General features: G+C 40.0%; 2 protein-coding genes across 2 annotated transcripts in view; both read left to right on the top strand.

The window, feature by feature from the left end:
* The window catches only part of LOC128298521 (Krueppel-like factor 12), a 99,231-nt gene that overhangs the window by 15,794 nt on the left and 63,998 nt on the right, over positions 1-19,439 (top strand). The window lies entirely within an intron of this gene.
* On the top strand, positions 4,035-4,971 carry LOC128309748 (ficolin-1-A-like). The gene is made up of 2 exons (XM_053046212.1): positions 4,035-4,699; positions 4,783-4,971. Exons 1-2 carry the CDS (start codon positions 4,035-4,037, stop codon positions 4,922-4,924), a joined length of 807 nt encoding a protein of 268 aa, XP_052902172.1. The 3' UTR covers positions 4,925-4,971.

The following is a 19,439-nucleotide window of genomic DNA, read 5'->3' as shown; positions in this document are numbered from 1 at the left end:
AACAAGATGCTGCACATTCGGCGTCGTATTCTACGCCGGTCCACCGGATAGTGGAAAGGCAAATAGCAAGCGAGAAAGAAAACACTTTCGCTTACCATTCACTGGCAACACGTATCAATCAACGGCGACGATCGCGTACTCGCCACCAAAGAGCAGCGGCAACAACATCGATTAACAACAACATGAGCACACTCTCGTACGTGATCATATAACATGACACGTTAGCAGAGAGGCACACAGTTTGACACACGCGCGAAACACATCAATCAGAGATTCCTCTCACTTTCTTCGTCACAGCAACCGCAGCAGAAACTACTGTCACGGTCGAATTTGTCTTCCTCGAACGGTTGCACGCTGTGAATTTCATCATTGTTTATCAGCATACCGTACTTACACTCTTTTCCTTGGTCATTTTTTTTTACAAATTTCTATTTTTTTATATAAATTATTTTATATAAATAAATTTTGTTTAAAAAAATAAATAATAAAAAAATAAAATAAATAAAATAAATACGGTTCTACAGGGGGATGAAGGGAAACGGTTCTATCAACATGATTTGAACATTGTTTTTAAATATACTTAATAAGTTTATCATTAATACAATATTAGTAATTTTATGTGTCATTCCTGCCAAAAGTTTGTGATTATTTATATGTGTTTCTGTAAGATCGCCATATGCAAATAAACCGCTAATCAAGTAAAACGACAATCGTAACTCTCATATTCTAATCTGTTAGTTTGACATTCAACATTTAACTGAAAATGTAAAGTAAAAAATGACAATTTTCATTTTTAATGTTTCATCCCGTAAAGTATTTGCCTTTTCTACACATTTTGCCTAAAACTCAACTGCAACTTCAACTTAAGCCGTATGCGACGTTCGCTTGCGTTTCATTTCTTATTTTCACACCATCCCTTCTAATTTGCCTTTCTCGCGAACGGAACGCGCCGGAGATTGATCGCCCATCTCCACGTTTCGGACGATGTCACGTATTTTTGCACACCGAACCATCCACCATCCATTCCTTCCTCCATTTTAAAAGCCAATGGAAAACCGGGCGAGTTCATGGGCTTTCGGGTTGATTGATTTTTAATTCAATTTACAAAGTTCTCACGACGCGTCAACGCACGGTGTGCACGGTGCCGTCACGGTGGACGTTACGCGCCGGTGCAAACAAGTTGTTGTAAGTGGGAACGTTAAAACTGCAAGAAAAAAAAATGATCCAAGGCGCATAAGAAAAACGAATGAAACCAGTATTCAGCACAAGACGCTCGCCGAGAAGGGCTCTTGATCCTTTCGAAGGTTTTAGCGGTTTAGTATTTTTATTACACTTCGCTGCTCGCCACTCGAGCGAAGCACATTAACCACCTCTTTCCCATCCCCCGTGCGCAAGGGGATGAGTTCTCGGCAGGAAGGGTAGAAATAAATAAATAAACCAGGTCATCAGGCACGATGTCATGGTGATCGCACGAGCTCCGTGCCACCCGTATCGTGATGAAACACATGAGATGAAGTTATGCTGGGGATCATCGAAAGTGAGCTATTTTTTCGCATACACCCCGTTGTCAACCGAATATCAATGTACAATTTAAAGTAGGGGAATAGAGCACCAGCAAAATTCGCATCCCACTTCCTCCCTATTCCCATGTTTTTATTGTGAACCTATTTTTTTATATTCTAATCCATTGGCCAACACATGTAAAATATTCGCGATGCTCTTTTCGTGGCAATCGTGGACACTGAGTGCACCTTTTATTTCGAACGAACAAAATGCTTCGTTTGTTTAATATCTGTCGCCGGCAGCGTTGTGGACAGTAGCCACTCTTGCACAATCGGCATTATAAGCATAAACAGGTAGTGGTACATTTGAAATATGTTTCATGGTTCCACAATCCGACCGCGACTGGCAAACCCGATAGTTTGTGAGCCTGGCGTACGATGAGTAATGATGTTTAGCGGACAGCATAAAGCATATGGTTTCCGGGATTTGTGGCTCCCTTGTGACATTAGACGCAATTGTTTTGCTTTGGAAAGCAAAAATCAGAACGGTTACTTATGATTAATCGATAGTAACTGATTCCGATGACATTCGTGATGCACTGTGATTGTCGATTTTTTGCTGTTGATAGTAATGCAAGTGAGATTGCACGGTTTGCAGGCTGTACAGAAATCATGATTATTGAGTTTATTCTGGTTCTAAAATATGCATGAATATTTAGTAATTATTTTCCATGAATATTTATAATTTGTGGAATAACATCAGTTTCACAACAATATTTCTTTACGTAATAAAAAAGTAAAAAAAAGACAACGTTGATGGTGCTTGGTGTAGGGTAAATTTATTTTTTTAATATTTTTTCAACGCCTTACGATCCTTACCATCTAATTTATGATCTTAATTTGATCTTAATTTAACATTGTGTTGTGGATCTTACCAAACCTTGAAAAAGAGTCAATCATATTGAGGTTTTTGCAAGGAAAATATAAAAAGAATTAATTTATTCTACATTTTTGTTCCCATCACAAACGAGTGACAATTTCAGGAAATTAACAACCGTCACTAAACACCCTTGTATGTGATAAGGAATGCAGTTACTTCGTATTACCTCACATTGCCTTTTTTCTCACCTCCTATTCGTGCAGCGCACTACCATTCCATTCCCTCCAGCAACATGGAAATGGATTTCCTTTTAAGTGAATTTCATACAAATTAGATGCAATTACTGAACCTGCAGGACTGCCCATTTTCAAGCAGCTAGTTGAGGTCGACTGTAAACCCAAGGAATAAAAAATCCAACCCACCTGTAAACTGAAGTGCTTGTACAACAAAAAATCGTAAAATTAAATTAGATAATTATACAAAAACTTTCAACACGTCGCTAATGGATCGATTACGCTGCTTCGCTACACGTTTCTACGGTTTAGGGTTTCTTTCGAGTTGAAGCTCGAATCTGCTGTGAAAATGTGATTCCATTGCAAGAAGGCTCACGCTTTTTTTTTTCGGCCACCCCGTTTTAATCCAATTACCACCAGCACGAAACGCTCGGGGAGTAGTATTGAGCCATACGTCGATTGACACACGATTGACACTTTTTCGTCCGGCTCCCGGAGATTCGTTTCGGCCGTTTTTGCTGCCTCATTGGATGTGGGTTGAGCGTACCGTGCTGATGGCAATTCTCACGCATCACTTTGACGCGGACCTACTTCAATGGGCTGGTTGAACTGGTTTCAAATTGAATATTACACCTGCAACTGGTGAGCACAAAAACGCATCGCGAAAAAGGACGAAATAATTAACAATGGCGAACAATGTAGAGAAATCCGAAAGTTCTTATGAATTACTAATGACTAAATATTTTCATACTTAATTGTAGGTTATTATCTTATCCTTTTTGGACAATATTTTGCAAAAGTTTAAGGTATATAACAATTCATGGAAGGGTCACAAGCAACTTATTTTATGATGATTTGAAGTAAATGTGATGCTATGAAATCGATCAATAACGATTATCATTGAAATTATCATCAACAACAATTCAGTAAAATCATAATAAACGCGGAATGAGGCAAGGTAGTTATCACCAAGCTAATTTTTACATATGGCAGATGGTAATGCATACTTTTACCATGGGTTTCACAGTTCTTATCACTATTTGCTTTCTTTGCTTCCACTTTAAATAGAATTACAAGTTGTGGTAATTAAAGAATCAACGACAAATGATTGGCGACCGTTTCCCTGACGTATTTTAAAATTACCCATCATGAGATGCGAAACTCTGACCTTTAATCAGTAGCTTAACTCATCTGTTCCGCATGTACGACTATAATGCAGGCTCAAAATCATTACCTTCTGCTGATAGCGCTATCACGACCGTCAGTACTGGAAATACCGATTTTTAATTGGGAAATCACTACCAATGTATACAACCATTTCTGATCTGTTCAACATTCAGTCATCGCTGTAATGTCAAAGACAGCGGAGCAAAGTATTCAAACGAAAGTGATTTCGATTCCACTATTGTGAGTTACACGATGCAATTCGTTCACGTAATAACTGTTCTAGTGATCTGCAATGTGGCAACAGCTAACAAACAGGATACTCTTAAAGGATTTGGATTTGAACTACTGCAGACACAGTTGGCAGCGTTCGAAGCACGAATGCAAAAACAGCTAGATGGCATACAGGATTACGTGTCCAACACGACCATGAATAGAAATTCAGGTGTATATTTTGTGAATCTCACTCCGGCTCTCGAAACATCATTTAAAGTGTATCGCGATGGTACCAACAATCATGGATTCGGTAGTAATTGGACCGTCTTCCAGAGGAGATTTGATGGTTCGGTTGATTTTAATCGTAATTGGACAGAATACAAGCACGGATTCGGTGACATTCAACGCGAGCATTGGCTGGGTTTGGATAAGCTCAAGTCAATACTGGACACCGAACGTCACGAACTGCTGATTGTAATGGAAGACTTTGAAGGAGTGACAGCGTTCGCTAAGTATGATAACTTCAGGATTGCCAATGAGTCAGAAAGGTATGCACTACAATCGCTTGGCACATACACTGGCATCGTAAGAGATTGCTTCAGTAGTCAGTTGAGATACAACTTTTCGACCCCCGATCAGGATAACTCTGGAAGATGTGCTGATATATTTAAAGGCGGTGGATGGTATTCTAACTGTTATCAAAGGTATGCCCATTCGACTATACCTGTTATCCAAAAGCACTAAATGTGTGATGTGATGTGTATGACAACAATTCTTTTCATTTTAGCAATTTGAATGGAATGTACCTCAAGGGTGGAAAACAAAATAATAATAAAGGCATACATTGGTACTACTTCCGAGGCTATCAGTACTCACTGAAGGCTACCAAGATGATGGTTCGACCGTATGCCCAACGCAGCAAAACCTAATAGTGACACTATGTTACACTTTCTACACGTACGTCTTGAAAATGTGTTATTGTTAAGCTGTTCAGCTTTAAAAAAGATCTTATTTGCTCAGAAGTTTGTAGAAATTCACAAATAAATCGAACTTCGACAATAGTAAACCGGAACGTAAAACAAGTCAGTTTTACTGTACGAAACGAAATAAAAATCATTGTTTCCACATTTATATAATTTCTCCACTAAAACAGATGAACATCTTGGTCTAGATCAAACATCTTGGTTTTCGGAAATGCCGTCAATGACTGTCATACCTATCTTGATACAACAATTCCCAACTCGACACCATCAAAAGCAACGAACGTCACGAAAAGATCTCCTCTCTCGAGTCGAAACAACCCTTCTTTTCCCTTCATTTCTCTTCCGTTCACCAGCACATGCAAACATTTCATGTTTTACCTTTTTTTCCCCCACTAATTGGAGCTCATTTTGAAGCAAATAGCAAAATGGTGCCACCCACGAGGTCTAAACGCGTCATAAGATCGTGGACAACTGTTCCAGAGATGGTGCTACGAAGATACCCAATTAAATTAACACTTCTCCGCCTTTCTTCGTAGGCTGATCGCTGACTGGCGCTGCGCAAAGGCATTTGTGTGCTTGTATGATGATTTTTTTTTGTTTTGGCACAAGATGCGAAACTTTGATTGTGTTTACCATTTAACGGTTCATAACATCACGCTGTAACAAAAGCGCAACCTTCCAACGATCGATGACCGGTCCAAGTTTGGCCCACAATATTTTGGAGGAACGTTTCAGAGTGTACCTCCCCCAGAAAGCATCACTTACGAACAGGCAGATGAGTCGCGTCGTGGCTATTGTTTTTTTTTTATGTTTGCAGTATTGCGTACCCATGAGTCAAACGGGCCATTCCAAAGAAAAGTATTCTTTCTGCACGTCATCTAACACGCCGCAACAACGAAAAATCAAAGTGTTTTAGCCACCAACGTTCACTATCTTAATCTCGTCGGGTTTGAGTGACCTTTCAGATGGAAGGTGTTCGACTGTTGTATTTAATCGCCACACCGTACCGATCACTCGAAACCCATTAAACAGGGCGTAAAATTGATTTCCATCGGTGAAACCTCCCTCTGAATGCGTCGATGCCAACAGTGCCTTTATTGATAACACGACGGCTCTTTGACCGCCACGCTTTATGCACGTAATGAGATCCTCTCTAGGAGTGCACGGGTCGAGATACTGTAACGGTGCGTTCCTTATGGATCCATCATTAAGGGGCGCGTCTTTAGATGGCTGGCGCAATGTTTAAAAAAAACAACGAAACACAGCCTGCTGCTAAAGGGTATCACAACTAGTCAAGGAACATTACTTGAAGTTACAACCCGTAAAAAAAGCCCCCATTGAACTGTGGCATGTCGCATTGCGTGCGTGCAAAAGCGTGCGTGATCGCGATAGGATCTTGAGTTTTTTTTTCTTTTTTTTATATGCCGTTCACGACATCCGATCGTACCGGGCCCGATAATGATTTCGATAATTAACCTCTTCGCGTCGATATTCGAGGCGACGGTTTCAGGTGACTTCTAGACTGGCGATCGATTCGATTCGGAGGCGAGCATTCACCGTCAAAGAATTAAGACAGTCAGATGGAACCCGAGTAGTAATACCGGTACCCATGATCTGCTACCAGTCAGTAGTCTCCCGGTTGCTACATTCCCCTCTCCACCTCCAGCTGTTCCAATGTCAATCGTGTGGGGCTCGTCGTGGTAGTATAATTAAATATCATTTAGCTCTACTTTTTGATTAATTTAATTAATTGCGCTACGATCGATCGGATGGAGGAACCCCGGACGCTTTGCTGTCTTCGCACGGTGTCACCGGTAGCGGACACCTTCGACCGGCTAAGACACCGGCGGACACGCAACTGCGGTGCACGATGTTTACGGTCGGCATAAAATCTGTTTCCTTCACGCACACACCCCGCTCAAAAACTAATGATTGATCGGCTCTTCTAACCCTTCACTTCGCTTCTTTGCTCTTCTTTCTTTCCCAGGTAAGGAAGCGCGCTCCCCATCGAATCGCACTGCATCTCGTGGAAAGCGTCAGTGATAAAGTGTCTTCGTGTTTCGAAGTCGTCAAGATGGCGAACAACAGGCTGCAAAACAAAACAAAAAATAAGCACACACCACTAATGAGTTAATCGTCTCGCTCGATCGTTGATACGCTTCGGAAGGTGGTACGGACAGTCTGTTTGAATACCCTGTTGATTTGGGGTTGCTGAGGCTGCTCCGAGGGTCAGACCGCTGACCAAAAACGGAAGTTTAATAGCCCGTCCGCAAGACCGCTTAACCAATTCCTTTCCAAACCCTTGGTGAGCTCCCAGGAATGGGTGCGCATTTTAGGAAACTTACGAAGTACATAAAAGCTCACCGAGTCTTGCCGGGGCATGTCAGCCTCAAGGAAGCATGACCTTCGACCTCAACGTGCTCGAAATGAAGTTAAGTTAATGGTGCACGCACACACACCCTCTCGAAGTCGGTAGGGCTTTTGTGCGAAGCGCCTCGATCAGGAGAAACTCCTTTGATTACTAGGACGTACTCGACGATACACCACGCCTAACCGTACCCGCCTGCACTCATTAGCGGTAATAAATCCGACCCAGTTGTCTGGAACGCTGTTTTCATGCTGACCTCGAAGTAATTAGTTTCTTACAGACGCCGAACAGAGCCACGTACCAACGGGCCGAGGTGTTAGAACTTCCATCTACGGGAACCAGCAGCAGCCAAAAGGTCTTGTGACGTTGCTTACCGTTTGGGCTCCCTGTTTGGTCATTCTGTAGGGCGGAGGTTAGGTGAGGATCTTTGGACGAGCGAGTTTCGTCACCGTCGGGGTTACGGATGAATGTTCATTACTCTAGTGCAGCGTTCATGGCATTCATTCATGGCGGAACCTAATTATCGTGTGCACTTTTGGTGGCAGTTGAATGACGACTATGCCTTTTTTTTGCATTTGTACCATGCAAGTATAAGTGATCTTCGACTGTTTTTATTAAATTCATTCTGCTGTTTTACGTCACACGGCTTTTAAAACTGGTATATAATAACTTATACCATATAACTTAAAGAAACTGGTATATAATTATTAAAAAATTTATATTTATTGTTATACATGATTTACTCCCCTAAAACATGAACCGATCATGAAAATATTCACCATCAAAGTTTCAAGTACTTAGTAAACTATACAATAATGAAAACTATTGCAAATTACCATAAGAAGCATGAACTTTATGTTAACTAATCAGGGCAACTACAGCTGGGCCTGGGGTATTGAGTGATTTGTTGTAAAACCTATGTACCACCACGAGCGGCAATAAAGTAGTACACTCGTGTTACACAAAAACCACGGCTATTGCGGTTGCATAAACTGTTCAAGCAGCACATGCGGAACTTCAGCATAACCACGGGTCATTCAACATTCAAACCACTTTTTGTGCACCAAGGGTCGGGATCGGGTCGGAAAGGATTCTGGTGCACGAGCACGGAAAAGTTATACCAACAAATATGTGGTGACAATTCTCGCTTCTCGACAACCATCACTTCCACTCCGTCTCTCTGCACCTTGGGCAGAGTGATTCATTTCTTTAGATTCTACGGTCAAACTTACGGATTGCCTCTGGACGCAGCACATGTAGCACATGAGAAGAAAGATTGAAACTCACAGTTATTGAGCGAAATACCCATTCATACGGCAACCGTCTTGCGTGTTGACTGCCGCAAGGATCCACGGCTCAAACGCGCCTCATCACGATCTGTAGCAGAGTGTAACAAAAGAGAAAGCTCTTGCTGGCTTCACACCGGATCGGCTAAACCATCACGAGAAGCGTTTTTCAAACCAAACTCGAACCGAATGTGTAGAACAATATTTCCATAAATCACCAAGTCATCTCACCTTCGTGCTGGTTGCTTCACCAACTTCACCTCACCTGGCTGCTTTCGCGTTTAGTGATCGTTTTCACGTCGGACGGCGCCCGCCATTCTTTCCTTTGGGCTCCATGAATCTATTTGGCTGGGAAAATGTTTTACCTTCAACCGATCCTGGTTTTGTGTTGTTTCTCCGGCGGACACACGTTTACTACACAAGGAAGACAGTTGACATGAGCCCCATCTCTGGAGATTTTTTCAATCGCCTCTCTTCGACGGATTCGGCTGATGGTTCGATTGTTTCCCAGCAATCATAAATTAATTAAAGTCCATTATGTCCATCAATGGTGGGTTTTATCGAACTTTTCTACTAGTGCTGATTAATGCCTTTCGTTTCAAGGAGATTGTGATTGCACATTATGGGCATGAAAATAGCTGAGTTCCGAGATTTAAGGGACATTACTCTGTTTATTTGAGTATTTGTATATTTGAAGTCCTATCAAGCTTAATTTCCAAACTTTTAATCGTGAATCTATTGAATTTTTTTATTTAATCTATAAAGTTATCTCTAAACTAGTTAATATGTTTAATTAGACAATTCTTTTTCCGGATACTACTTTGACCTTGTCCCTTGCATACTTAAATTAAAGTTTAACCTTAGTTTTGTTGTTATTTAGGGAGTACGAATCTAACCATAAACATCCTAACCATAAATCACAGAGTAGTTAAATTGACTTCAAAGTTAATATTTTAACTAAATAATTAAAGTTAAAATAATTAATAATAAAAGTTTAAAGTTGCTGATTAATGCCTTTCGTTTCAAGGAGATTGTGATTGCACATTATGGGCATGAAAATAGCTGAGTTCCGAGATTTAAGGGACATTACTCTGTTTATTTGAGTATTTGTATATTTGAAGTCCTATCAAGCTTAATTTCCAAACTTTTAATCGTGAATCTATTGAATTTTTTTATTTAATCTATAAAGTTATCTCTAAACTAGTTAATATGTTTAATTAGACAATTCTTTTTCCGGATACTACTTTGACCTTGTCCCTTGCATACTTAAATTAAAGTTTAACCTTAGTTTTGTTGTTATTTAGGGAGTACGAATCTAACCATAAACATCCTAACCATAAATCACAGAGTAGTTAAATTGACTTCAAAGTTAATATTTTAACTAAATAATTAAAGTTAAAGTTAATTGATTTAATATTTCACTTAGTTGTACTATGCGAACAGATCATCACGTCATACTCAATCAAATAATCCGTAGGGGTGCATAAAATTCAAGGACAATTTCAAAGATCAACTTAAGACATACTTACTATCCTTGATAAAAATATGCTAAACAATAACCGAACATTAAAAAAAACTCACAAGCATAAACCTTATCGCTTATTCTAAAAACCTGTAAATAAATTTTTAACCATACAAATGCAATATCATTGTCACCTGTGCTGCCTAAAAAAATATCAAAGAACCCAACCTCCGCTGCAACCCAGCCCACACGCATTTCAACGATTCGGCTCACCAAAGCAAACATTACCGGAATGCATGTACAGCCGCCAGCAGTTCCTTTGAACCGCAGCATGTTCCGCATATTTGTGCCCGGAGTCGGTGTCTTGGGCGGCACAATTGATTGAACAAATTAAAAACGCAACCCGTACGGCAGAAACCCAGCCACCGCCACCACAGCAGCAAACGGTTCGGGCCAAACCTTAGGCGGCAAGAAGTCTTTTTGTGCCTCGCTTTTTGAAGGCAGCGGCGAGGCGTGTCACCGTGATGGAAATCCAAAAACCGACCGGCTGTGAACCATATTCCATCAACCGGTGGGGTTCGCTTCCACCATGACATGGCTAAAACTGGCTGCCCGCCACCTTTGCGCCAGATGACGGAAACCGCATACGCTGCCTTTGCTGCTCCCTTTTTTCTATACGCCACGCACATACGCACGCGTGTTAATAACTGTTTAACGGAATTAGCATCAAGAGCATTGGTGGCAGCAGGTTTTCATAACGGGGGATCCTCAACGCAACGGTGCGCCTAGAGAATTCCGCCAGCGCCTGCTGGAACCCTCGTACCACCGTACCGCCGCGCTGCCTGATCACGCCTGTCACAACAATGGACGTGTATATCAACGCGATCTAATCGAACGCCGGGCGGCAAGATATTTCGATCGATTCATCACATGACAGAAAGAGGACACAATGGAACGCAGGGTGCGATTTGTAACGCTTTAGCGGACCCACGTAGAACGGGGAATGTATTACGGGTGCGTGTAGACTGGCATTGCTTGCGGGCGTAATGCGTGATGAGTGCGTTTGTCCTGTTGCTTGCAAGCTTGTTGTAAGCTTGCTTACTGTTCGATTTACGCTGCCGTACCGTTTTCTTTTCAACGAAAATCTTAACGGTGGCTATTCTTAAGCATAATGTTTTGAAAGGGGAGTGTCATTCGTTTGTCGTAAACCAACTGCGCCCATCCTGCACAATAACCTTGAAGCAATCGTATTCAAGTGGATCTTTATCTGCATTAAATATAATCGAGATTGAGCATTGCTTTTCAATAAAATCTTACTTAATACGTTCGGCGCCCGCCGCGAATCTGTGGAGTTTTCAGCGAGTAAAAATGTCGCTATCGCCGTTGGCGAAAAATGCACGTAAGAAATAAAAATATTAATTAATATCTCCAATCAAAAATATTTATATAACGGCACACATCAGTAAATGCAGTTCATCCATATACATCAGTAAATGCTCGGGGCAATGAGTGTAAATGTACTTACAATGTTTTTAATCACCACAATTTCAACAATACATAATTGAACAACAAAAATAGGAAAATTAAATTTGTTTATAAATAAGGACCAGAGGTTATAAATATATCTCCGGCATTATTAACCGTCATAGATGGCAAAGAAAAGTAGCGCTGTTCATTTCTCGCATTCTGAATATATAAAAGTTAAAGGAAAATGTTACAGGGATTTGTTTTACGTAACGAACTAATGATAATAATAATAACAATAATACTAATAATCTTCTTGTTGAGTTACACAACAACCAAAATTTGCATGAGCCTTCCATTTCAGACCCTGTTTAACTTTATTTACTCATAGCTGGATAGCCAATTTATTGTACGGGACACCAAGCCGAATGGGATTTTCGAGATATCTGCTACTAAATATTCCTGCTGCCTCATAATAGTAGTCCAATAAAATCATTTCGAGTAGATGTAACCACCATAGATGTGGGAAAATAATTTGAAAGTTATGCAAGTAGAATATTATTTATTGCAAAATACATTTCTTTTTTACAGAAGTTTTCCAAGTTACTTACAAACTGCCTACTCCCAACTTACGGGCTCTACGGATTTCCTATTAGAAATCCAAGTTTACCAAAAAGCCACCCATATTTGGATGACGCGGGCTCTTTTTAACACTTCGGGTCATCCATATTTGGGTGAAACGGTACGGAAAGTGTTAACTGACATTTTTTACGGCAAAAGTGTACGCCAATACTGATTGTGATAAGTATTAATTTTATACTTTTTTCTAATATCGTTAGAACGGCTGGTCGTATAACTTGTTAAGTTTTTTGTATTTTATTTTGGTTTACAAAATTTATATCCTTGTTGGTTTTAGATGTTAGGACTTTTGTAAACAAACGCTCGAATCGTTTAAAACTTTGATTAATCAGATAAACTAAACAACTTAAAGGAACAAATTATGTACATTTACATTTCAAAACACAATTATCTAAAAGTCTGAGAAACAAACTCAAATTAAAAATAGTCTTGTTATGCTTAAAATGTTGTAGTGTATGTTATTGTTTGTTGATTTGATGTTTTCACTTTTGTTTAAAAGGTTCTCATTACTTATGTTGTATTATACTGTGCACTCATTGTTTTCTCAATTAAGTTTTTGAGTTTTTAACTATTTTTCCCCTATTTCCTTAACGATTTGCTCCTTTTTTCCTATTTATTACCCTAATTCTTATTTATTGGCTGCTTTGGGATGTTTTCAAATTAATGCTTCTTTTAAAGGATTCTTTTTTAAATCAATCATTTACTCGTTTCGTGCTTCCAATTACACACTTTTGTTTACTATACGGAATCTTTCATTTTCACCTACACCCTTCATCTTTCCGATCCGTTGGAATAGCCAAGTTCGTAGCATGACGGTGTCCAGTTTCGGTCATTCTCCGACACCCATCTGTCACAGCTAATTAGCTTCAATTATAATGTACGTATCTTCGAAAGACCATTAAAAGACGACCATCAAACCGTCCATCACTTTCACTCGTCTGCTGCACACGGGAAAAGGTCCTTCCATTCTCAGACCACAATGGTAGTAGGCAGAGATGGAGGTGTATGCCAAAACTGTGAACCCCCAAAACGATGCTCCTTGAGCGTAAGATGCGCGTTGCTCTAGAAAGTGAAAGAGGAAACCATTTTAATGTTTTGGACCGGCTGCACGTCTGATTCCATTGTCATAAACTAGCAGCAAAAGCACCTCATTACAACTAGGTCATTTTCTTACGATGTGCACAAATGTACAAACACAAATCCAGTACGAAAAGTGCGCTGGAAAAACGTATACGCATAATTAATGTACTGCTCACGCAGTAAGCTCACCTTTCACCAATGTGTGCGCTCACGCAGTGACGATGTATGAGCGGATTTGCGCCAGAACACTACCCGCGCACGCACAGGAACCCTTTTGCAATTGCGATAATCACAATTTATTATGGGTGGTGTGTAAAACGCGTAAACAATTCGTGGTCACATCGCTCAGGGGCACCAAAAACCACTGTGTGACGGACAACACGAGTGCTTATGCGCTCCAGGAGGTTCCAAGCGATCAACTTTTACTGATCTCGTTAACCACACAGGCGTGTACACTTTGCTCATTCAGACTTTTTTTTTTGTGGGAGCAAAATAAAAGTAATTTATAATAATTGTCCACACGTGAGTTGTTGTCTGCTTTTGTCCTTCCACCGAAACGCTTGAAAACCAAACAAACATGACTCATGTAACAAATAAAGAAACAGGAAAGAATACCTACTCGTTGGAACGGGGCAGCAGACACAGATCCTTTCTTTTGCTCGGTTTGCTTGACGACCGGGGACAAAACTACCGGTCTGCGGTCTGCATCCCGGTGATCGGGTGCGGTTTTTGTCGCGTACTTTCCCGTCTAAAATCAGACCGAAATCAAATTGCCCCACCCGAAAGGTGGAGTTTGCTGGACCACGGTGTTACTTTTGTTTACGCTGCGGTCCTTCGCGTATTCCTTTTTTGGGGGAAGTCGGAACCCAGAACGTTTGTAACCGGTTTCGGGAGCCACGCCATTCAAAAAACCGCAGGCGCCGTTACTTTGCTCACGCGCGTTGTAAACAACTATCACGCAGAAAGAACTTGCTCCGTTTTGTTGGACTGTTGTGGGTTTGGTTTTTTGCTTACTTTTTATTGTGCTGGTTCAAGCGTTTTGTTTGGGTTTTTGGGTACATTTTCTCGATTGCATTTTTTCTTGCACGGTAGAAGATCGAATTCACACTATGAAAGGTGGGTAGTTGATCCTTTTACATTCTGCTTTGCTCCAGACGCAACGGAACCTTTCGTAAAGCTATTTTTAGACGCAGCAGGGAGATCCTTTCGCTTGACCGCCAAAACCTGCTTCGATGCAGCGCGTTTGGTAGTGATACTATTTTAGGGGTTAATGCTGAAACAGGTTCGAAATTCTTTGCATTCACTTATCCGGTCAATGTAGTCGCTTTTTCTGGTGGAAAAGGTGAACAATTATTACTATTTTTCTAAATTGTGTAAACATAATCATTTAAGTCAATTGCATAAGCCACAACAACAATATTTTTTACATTTCTTATCAGCATTTACATTTCTTTTACTTTTCTTCTATCTTATTAATGTGTTATGAATGTTTATAAATGAAATTTTGCTTCTTTTACTCGACCCTCAACTATTGTCGCTCTTCTTTCATTTTACTTAATATGACTGACATCTGGAGAGTTACTAGAGATATTTAGTTCAATGCATGAGAGACATGCCGTAGGCGAGTTTTAAATCCCCCTGAGGAGATAAAAAAGATTTTAAAAAATCATTTGATGGCTTTGGTAATGAAAATTACCTTAAATATTCAATTGAAAGTACTTTCATGAAATAGTCAAATCGTGCATGTAAAAAAATGTAATTAAAAAGGCAGCAGTAAATGGGCTTCCTTTGCAGCGCAGTAAAATAATCGGCTTCGTGGGGTAGCTTAGCATTTTTGTCTTATTGCTGTTGAATTTGCAAACGTTGCAAATTGCAAAGAAACGGAACCCTATTTTTGTTAAATAAATTATTACTGTTAAGCTTAACAACTAAAACCAACTGTATCAATAATAAACAGTTTTTCTTATATGTTTCTTTTTACATTCTAGAATCTGTACTATACATTTTTATACCCACTAAAGTGTCATGAAGGCATATTACGCTAAAGTTCAATTATTAACTTGATAACTTATTCTCTATTTTTTATATGACTTATCAATCGCTATATCTAAGACTATGGGAAGTAACCACACATCACTTATGGAATGTTACAAAATAAATTATGTATGGGATTATCAAATTAATTCCACTGCAAGCAATTAAAATAACACATTTAGTTTTTCTTAAAGTTCATTGAATGTAAATGAATTTTGTACTATAAGAATACTATACTTTTGTACCATAATATTTGTTCTATAAGAAGTTAGATAATTTAGTTAGAATCATTTCTCAGTATTATTTTGCTAGGTAAGACTTTTATAAAAATTTCAAATTTTTAATTAAAGCAATAAAACAGGAAGATTTAGGCGGAAATTTACAAGAAGACTTTTCACGTCAATCTTTTCACGCTTCTTGCGATGTAATTTGCTTTAGGCTCTTTGTAGTTTTACCATATTTAATGCAATTGTGAATTTAACACACCAACTTTTTTAAAATTCAGATGGAAAACTGTCTTTTAAAAAGTCTTATTCGCTCAACAAAGTGATAACTTGCCACGGCCGATAGTAAATCCTGCGACAACACGATTAGTGTAAAAACATAATTTACTTTCAATTCAAACGCACCAAACGGACGTCGCGGCATCGGGGAAGATAGCATGGAAGCAAAATCCGAAAGTAGCTTTCTGTCACCTCCCCTGTCATTGGCTACTGGCTACCTACTACCCATCCACACTTACTGCAAGATGAAGAAGTCCGTCGGATGTGGAATTATCGAAAGGCGTTCGTTTTACGTTGGGAGTATACTTTTTTGTCTTAGGCTTCCCATGTAATGCTACGCTACTCACGCATTCACTTCAATTACGGATCGCAGAGGCACCACCTCGGCTTGCAAGTCCTCCACAGACCACAACCCGACAACGCACCGATGATGATGATGATGCGTTGCGCATCGATTTGTGTTCTCACGTACAAAGGCCGCCCCAACGACCTGTGCGGAGATCAACCGCTCTACTGATGAGGGTCAATTAGGGCGAAACATCTTCCCTGCGTTTATTCGTCGAACCTAGCCGGAAAGGAAAAACTGACCACTCCGGACACAGAGTAGCCAAAGGTCTCTCACACGGGGTACACCCTAGTCGCTTCCACCCGTCCTAGCCCCGCTGTACATGAAGCCAAACGCGTTAAAGTCATTTACGATCGAAGTCTCTTCCCTCCCGTGAAGCATACGCCAGCACCCCAAACAAGGTCGTTGCCAAATGATGCGCTCGAACCTTGGCCGCATGCTTGTCCGTTCCGTTAATGTGGTGGCGGACTTTCCGCTCAAACTGTGGTAAATTACTTACCCTTACTTTGGCGTTGTCGTTACCAAGCGATGGAAATGTATTTCTCCCATAAGTGCGGGTGTTCGTTCGATTTCAAATCCTTGCATGTACAGCTTCCCATAAGTTACGCGCAACTGTAAGGCGGTCAAAATTGTAGTGTACAATGAAAAGTAAAACCTTCATGCAGTGTCGATCGAACGCGGGTGTTTAGGCAAAAACAATTTGTACTCATTTCAAGTGAAGAAAAAGTGACCCCGAAGGCGAAAGTGACCCGGTCTAGGGTTTTATTTTTTGTCCATTTGCGAGACAATTTGTGCATAGAGACTCAATGATTGAATGTAAGTTTAACAAAAAATGGAAAAAAAAGAAAATGTTATTTCAATGTGTAAGGTTCAACGCGGTTATTGATTCCACGGTTTAAGGAATTGTTTTCTTCCTTAAATTACAAAGAATTTAGATATGAAATTGCTTCAAACTAATTAACTCAAAGCGTTTCATGTTAATGTATAAGCGGACAAATGTTATTGACATAAAGAAGGTCATGGATATGGATGATCGGTGGATCTGATCTGGAACTTTTTTAACCATCTCAAAAGTAAATGTACTTAAATCCAGCCAGAAAGATAATTAAGTAAAAAAAACTGGTAAATATCAACTGCGCATAAAGAAAAACATACTATGTTTTTGATAAATGTTGGAGGATTTGTTTTTGATAAAATAACACTATTATCTTTACGAAATACTAAAGTTAAGTGCCTTCTTAAAATCTTAATTAAATTAACACGAATTAAACAGTCAAGCCATTAATAACACCAACTATTTAACACAAATACTTCAACGGACTGATATTTTCCATTTAATCGTCACAAAAAAATCGATCACGATTCAAAATGATGCACAACAGTTTCCAAACGAACGATCGTAAAATCATTTAGGCACGATCTTTTGCATCCGACAGTCGCTGGATAAACGCAATCATTTATATACGTTCGATGCGAAGCAGATGAGTTGGATAATTTGGTCCACTTTTCCAAATGTGTCCAAGTCGAACGAATTTGCCTCTTTTTATGCGAATTTTTACGACCTTTTTTCTGCTCTTCTTTGTGCGTGAATTACCTCTTTCTTTTTTAAAGCATCGGGGCACTGTGTCCCTTGCGGCAGGAGTGATGTTATTTCGTTTCTTGTTAGTAAAATAAAAATATGCAAATTAGTAAACCTCTGCGGAATCTTATCTTCCATAGGCTTGTTGATGGTGATAGCATCTCTACGTACAGCTCAAGAACATACGCCGAATTTATTCCTAATCCGGTTTCCGGTCGTTGTGATTGCTTTTGAACTGGCTGATCTTCTGCTAGTCACACCTCTATAAATCACCGTTTATTACCTTTGCATACTTATAACCCAAAGTTGTCAATTGGTTCCCTTAACGGCCAAAGAAATGTTTATCAAATAGGCAGTATCGATCGTACATTGATATTCGAAGTTTCTAGGAGAATCATTTGACACACTTTGATGACAGAGACAGAGACATGTAGAAGGATGATACAGCTGTCGAGCAAAACACCCACACCCAGCATTATTCTAAACACTTTCACAAACAGGTGTTGTAAAGGGCAAACAAAGTGAACATTCCAGTGTCACCATCGAAGTAGTCCACCAAAAAAGACAATAGAATCCTTCATATAGAAAGCACTATGTCAAAGCGTCCATAATGCTCGACGATCCGGATCCTCCAATTGATCATTATTTGCATCGTTTCACATCGCTGTCAGCTTCAGCACATGAGAAAACAGCGCTACCATATCCTAACGACTTCTAAGCATAGCTCAGAATAATATACCGGTGAGTAATTCGAGTGCCCTGTTTACATCACATATATCCCCAAAAAGGTATTCCAATTTGTAGTTGCGGCTCAGCCCAAAAGACAATCGTAACCAATCAATCGTACGCCCGTGACAGTTCGGGTACGGTAGCCCATTTTGGGATCGACCGCTCCCAAGAATTGTCAGCGCGGGCCCTGCGTCTCGATCAAAAACTGTTAAGACTATGCGGTTCGACAGATGGAAACCCTTACGATCGTCAGCCTCAAATACAAGAGGCGGTGTAAGTGTTTCGAACTATGATGGCCAAAGTTTTAGTTGAGCGTCCACACGACTCTACTTCGAATTGTTGCTATCTTCGCCACAGTGATCTGCTTCAGTTTCAAATAATTAATTGAATTGTTACCGTTTTACAAGCAATCGATTCGACTCCAAAAAACACAAAGCTAATGTGTTCTTGTAGATTTTCCAACACCCAACCAGGTTACGTCGCAAGTCAAGTCGATTACTTTTAGGAACGTTTTACATGAAAATTACGACCAACCACAAAACTCTAGTTAAACTGTCAGCATTAACTACAGAACAATAATGATCTTACTCCGTGCTACAGCTTTACAATTGTAAGAATAATATAACATATCTTCAATCAGCAAAATAACACACACAGTAGGGTTCCAGACTCCTGCCTCATATGCCAAACCAACCACAAAAGGGTTTATTCCCTCCCTCTTGCACAACCTCCCCGTGCTCGCTATGTCGGCTCGTGCCACACGTGCCCAACATGGAAGGTGAATCGAAAATCAATCAATTTCAAATTCGTTACAATTTAAACGCACACCTTCTGCTAACGAACATGTTGCTGATTCTAGTGACGTAAGGCCACCCCAGCGGAGGGAAAGTGTATGTGCGTACATACCGTACATGAGTCTGGTCTGGTCAGAACATTCACGTCAGTGGCAAGGTCTAGCCAAATAATCTAGA

Source organism: Anopheles moucheti, chromosome 2, assembly GCF_943734755.1.
Source record: "Anopheles moucheti chromosome 2, idAnoMoucSN_F20_07, whole genome shotgun sequence".
NCBI lineage: Eukaryota > Metazoa > Arthropoda > Insecta > Diptera > Culicidae > Anopheles > Anopheles moucheti.
The sequence above is the reverse complement of the archived record's forward strand: the minus strand, read 5'-3'. Positions and strand labels throughout refer to the sequence as shown.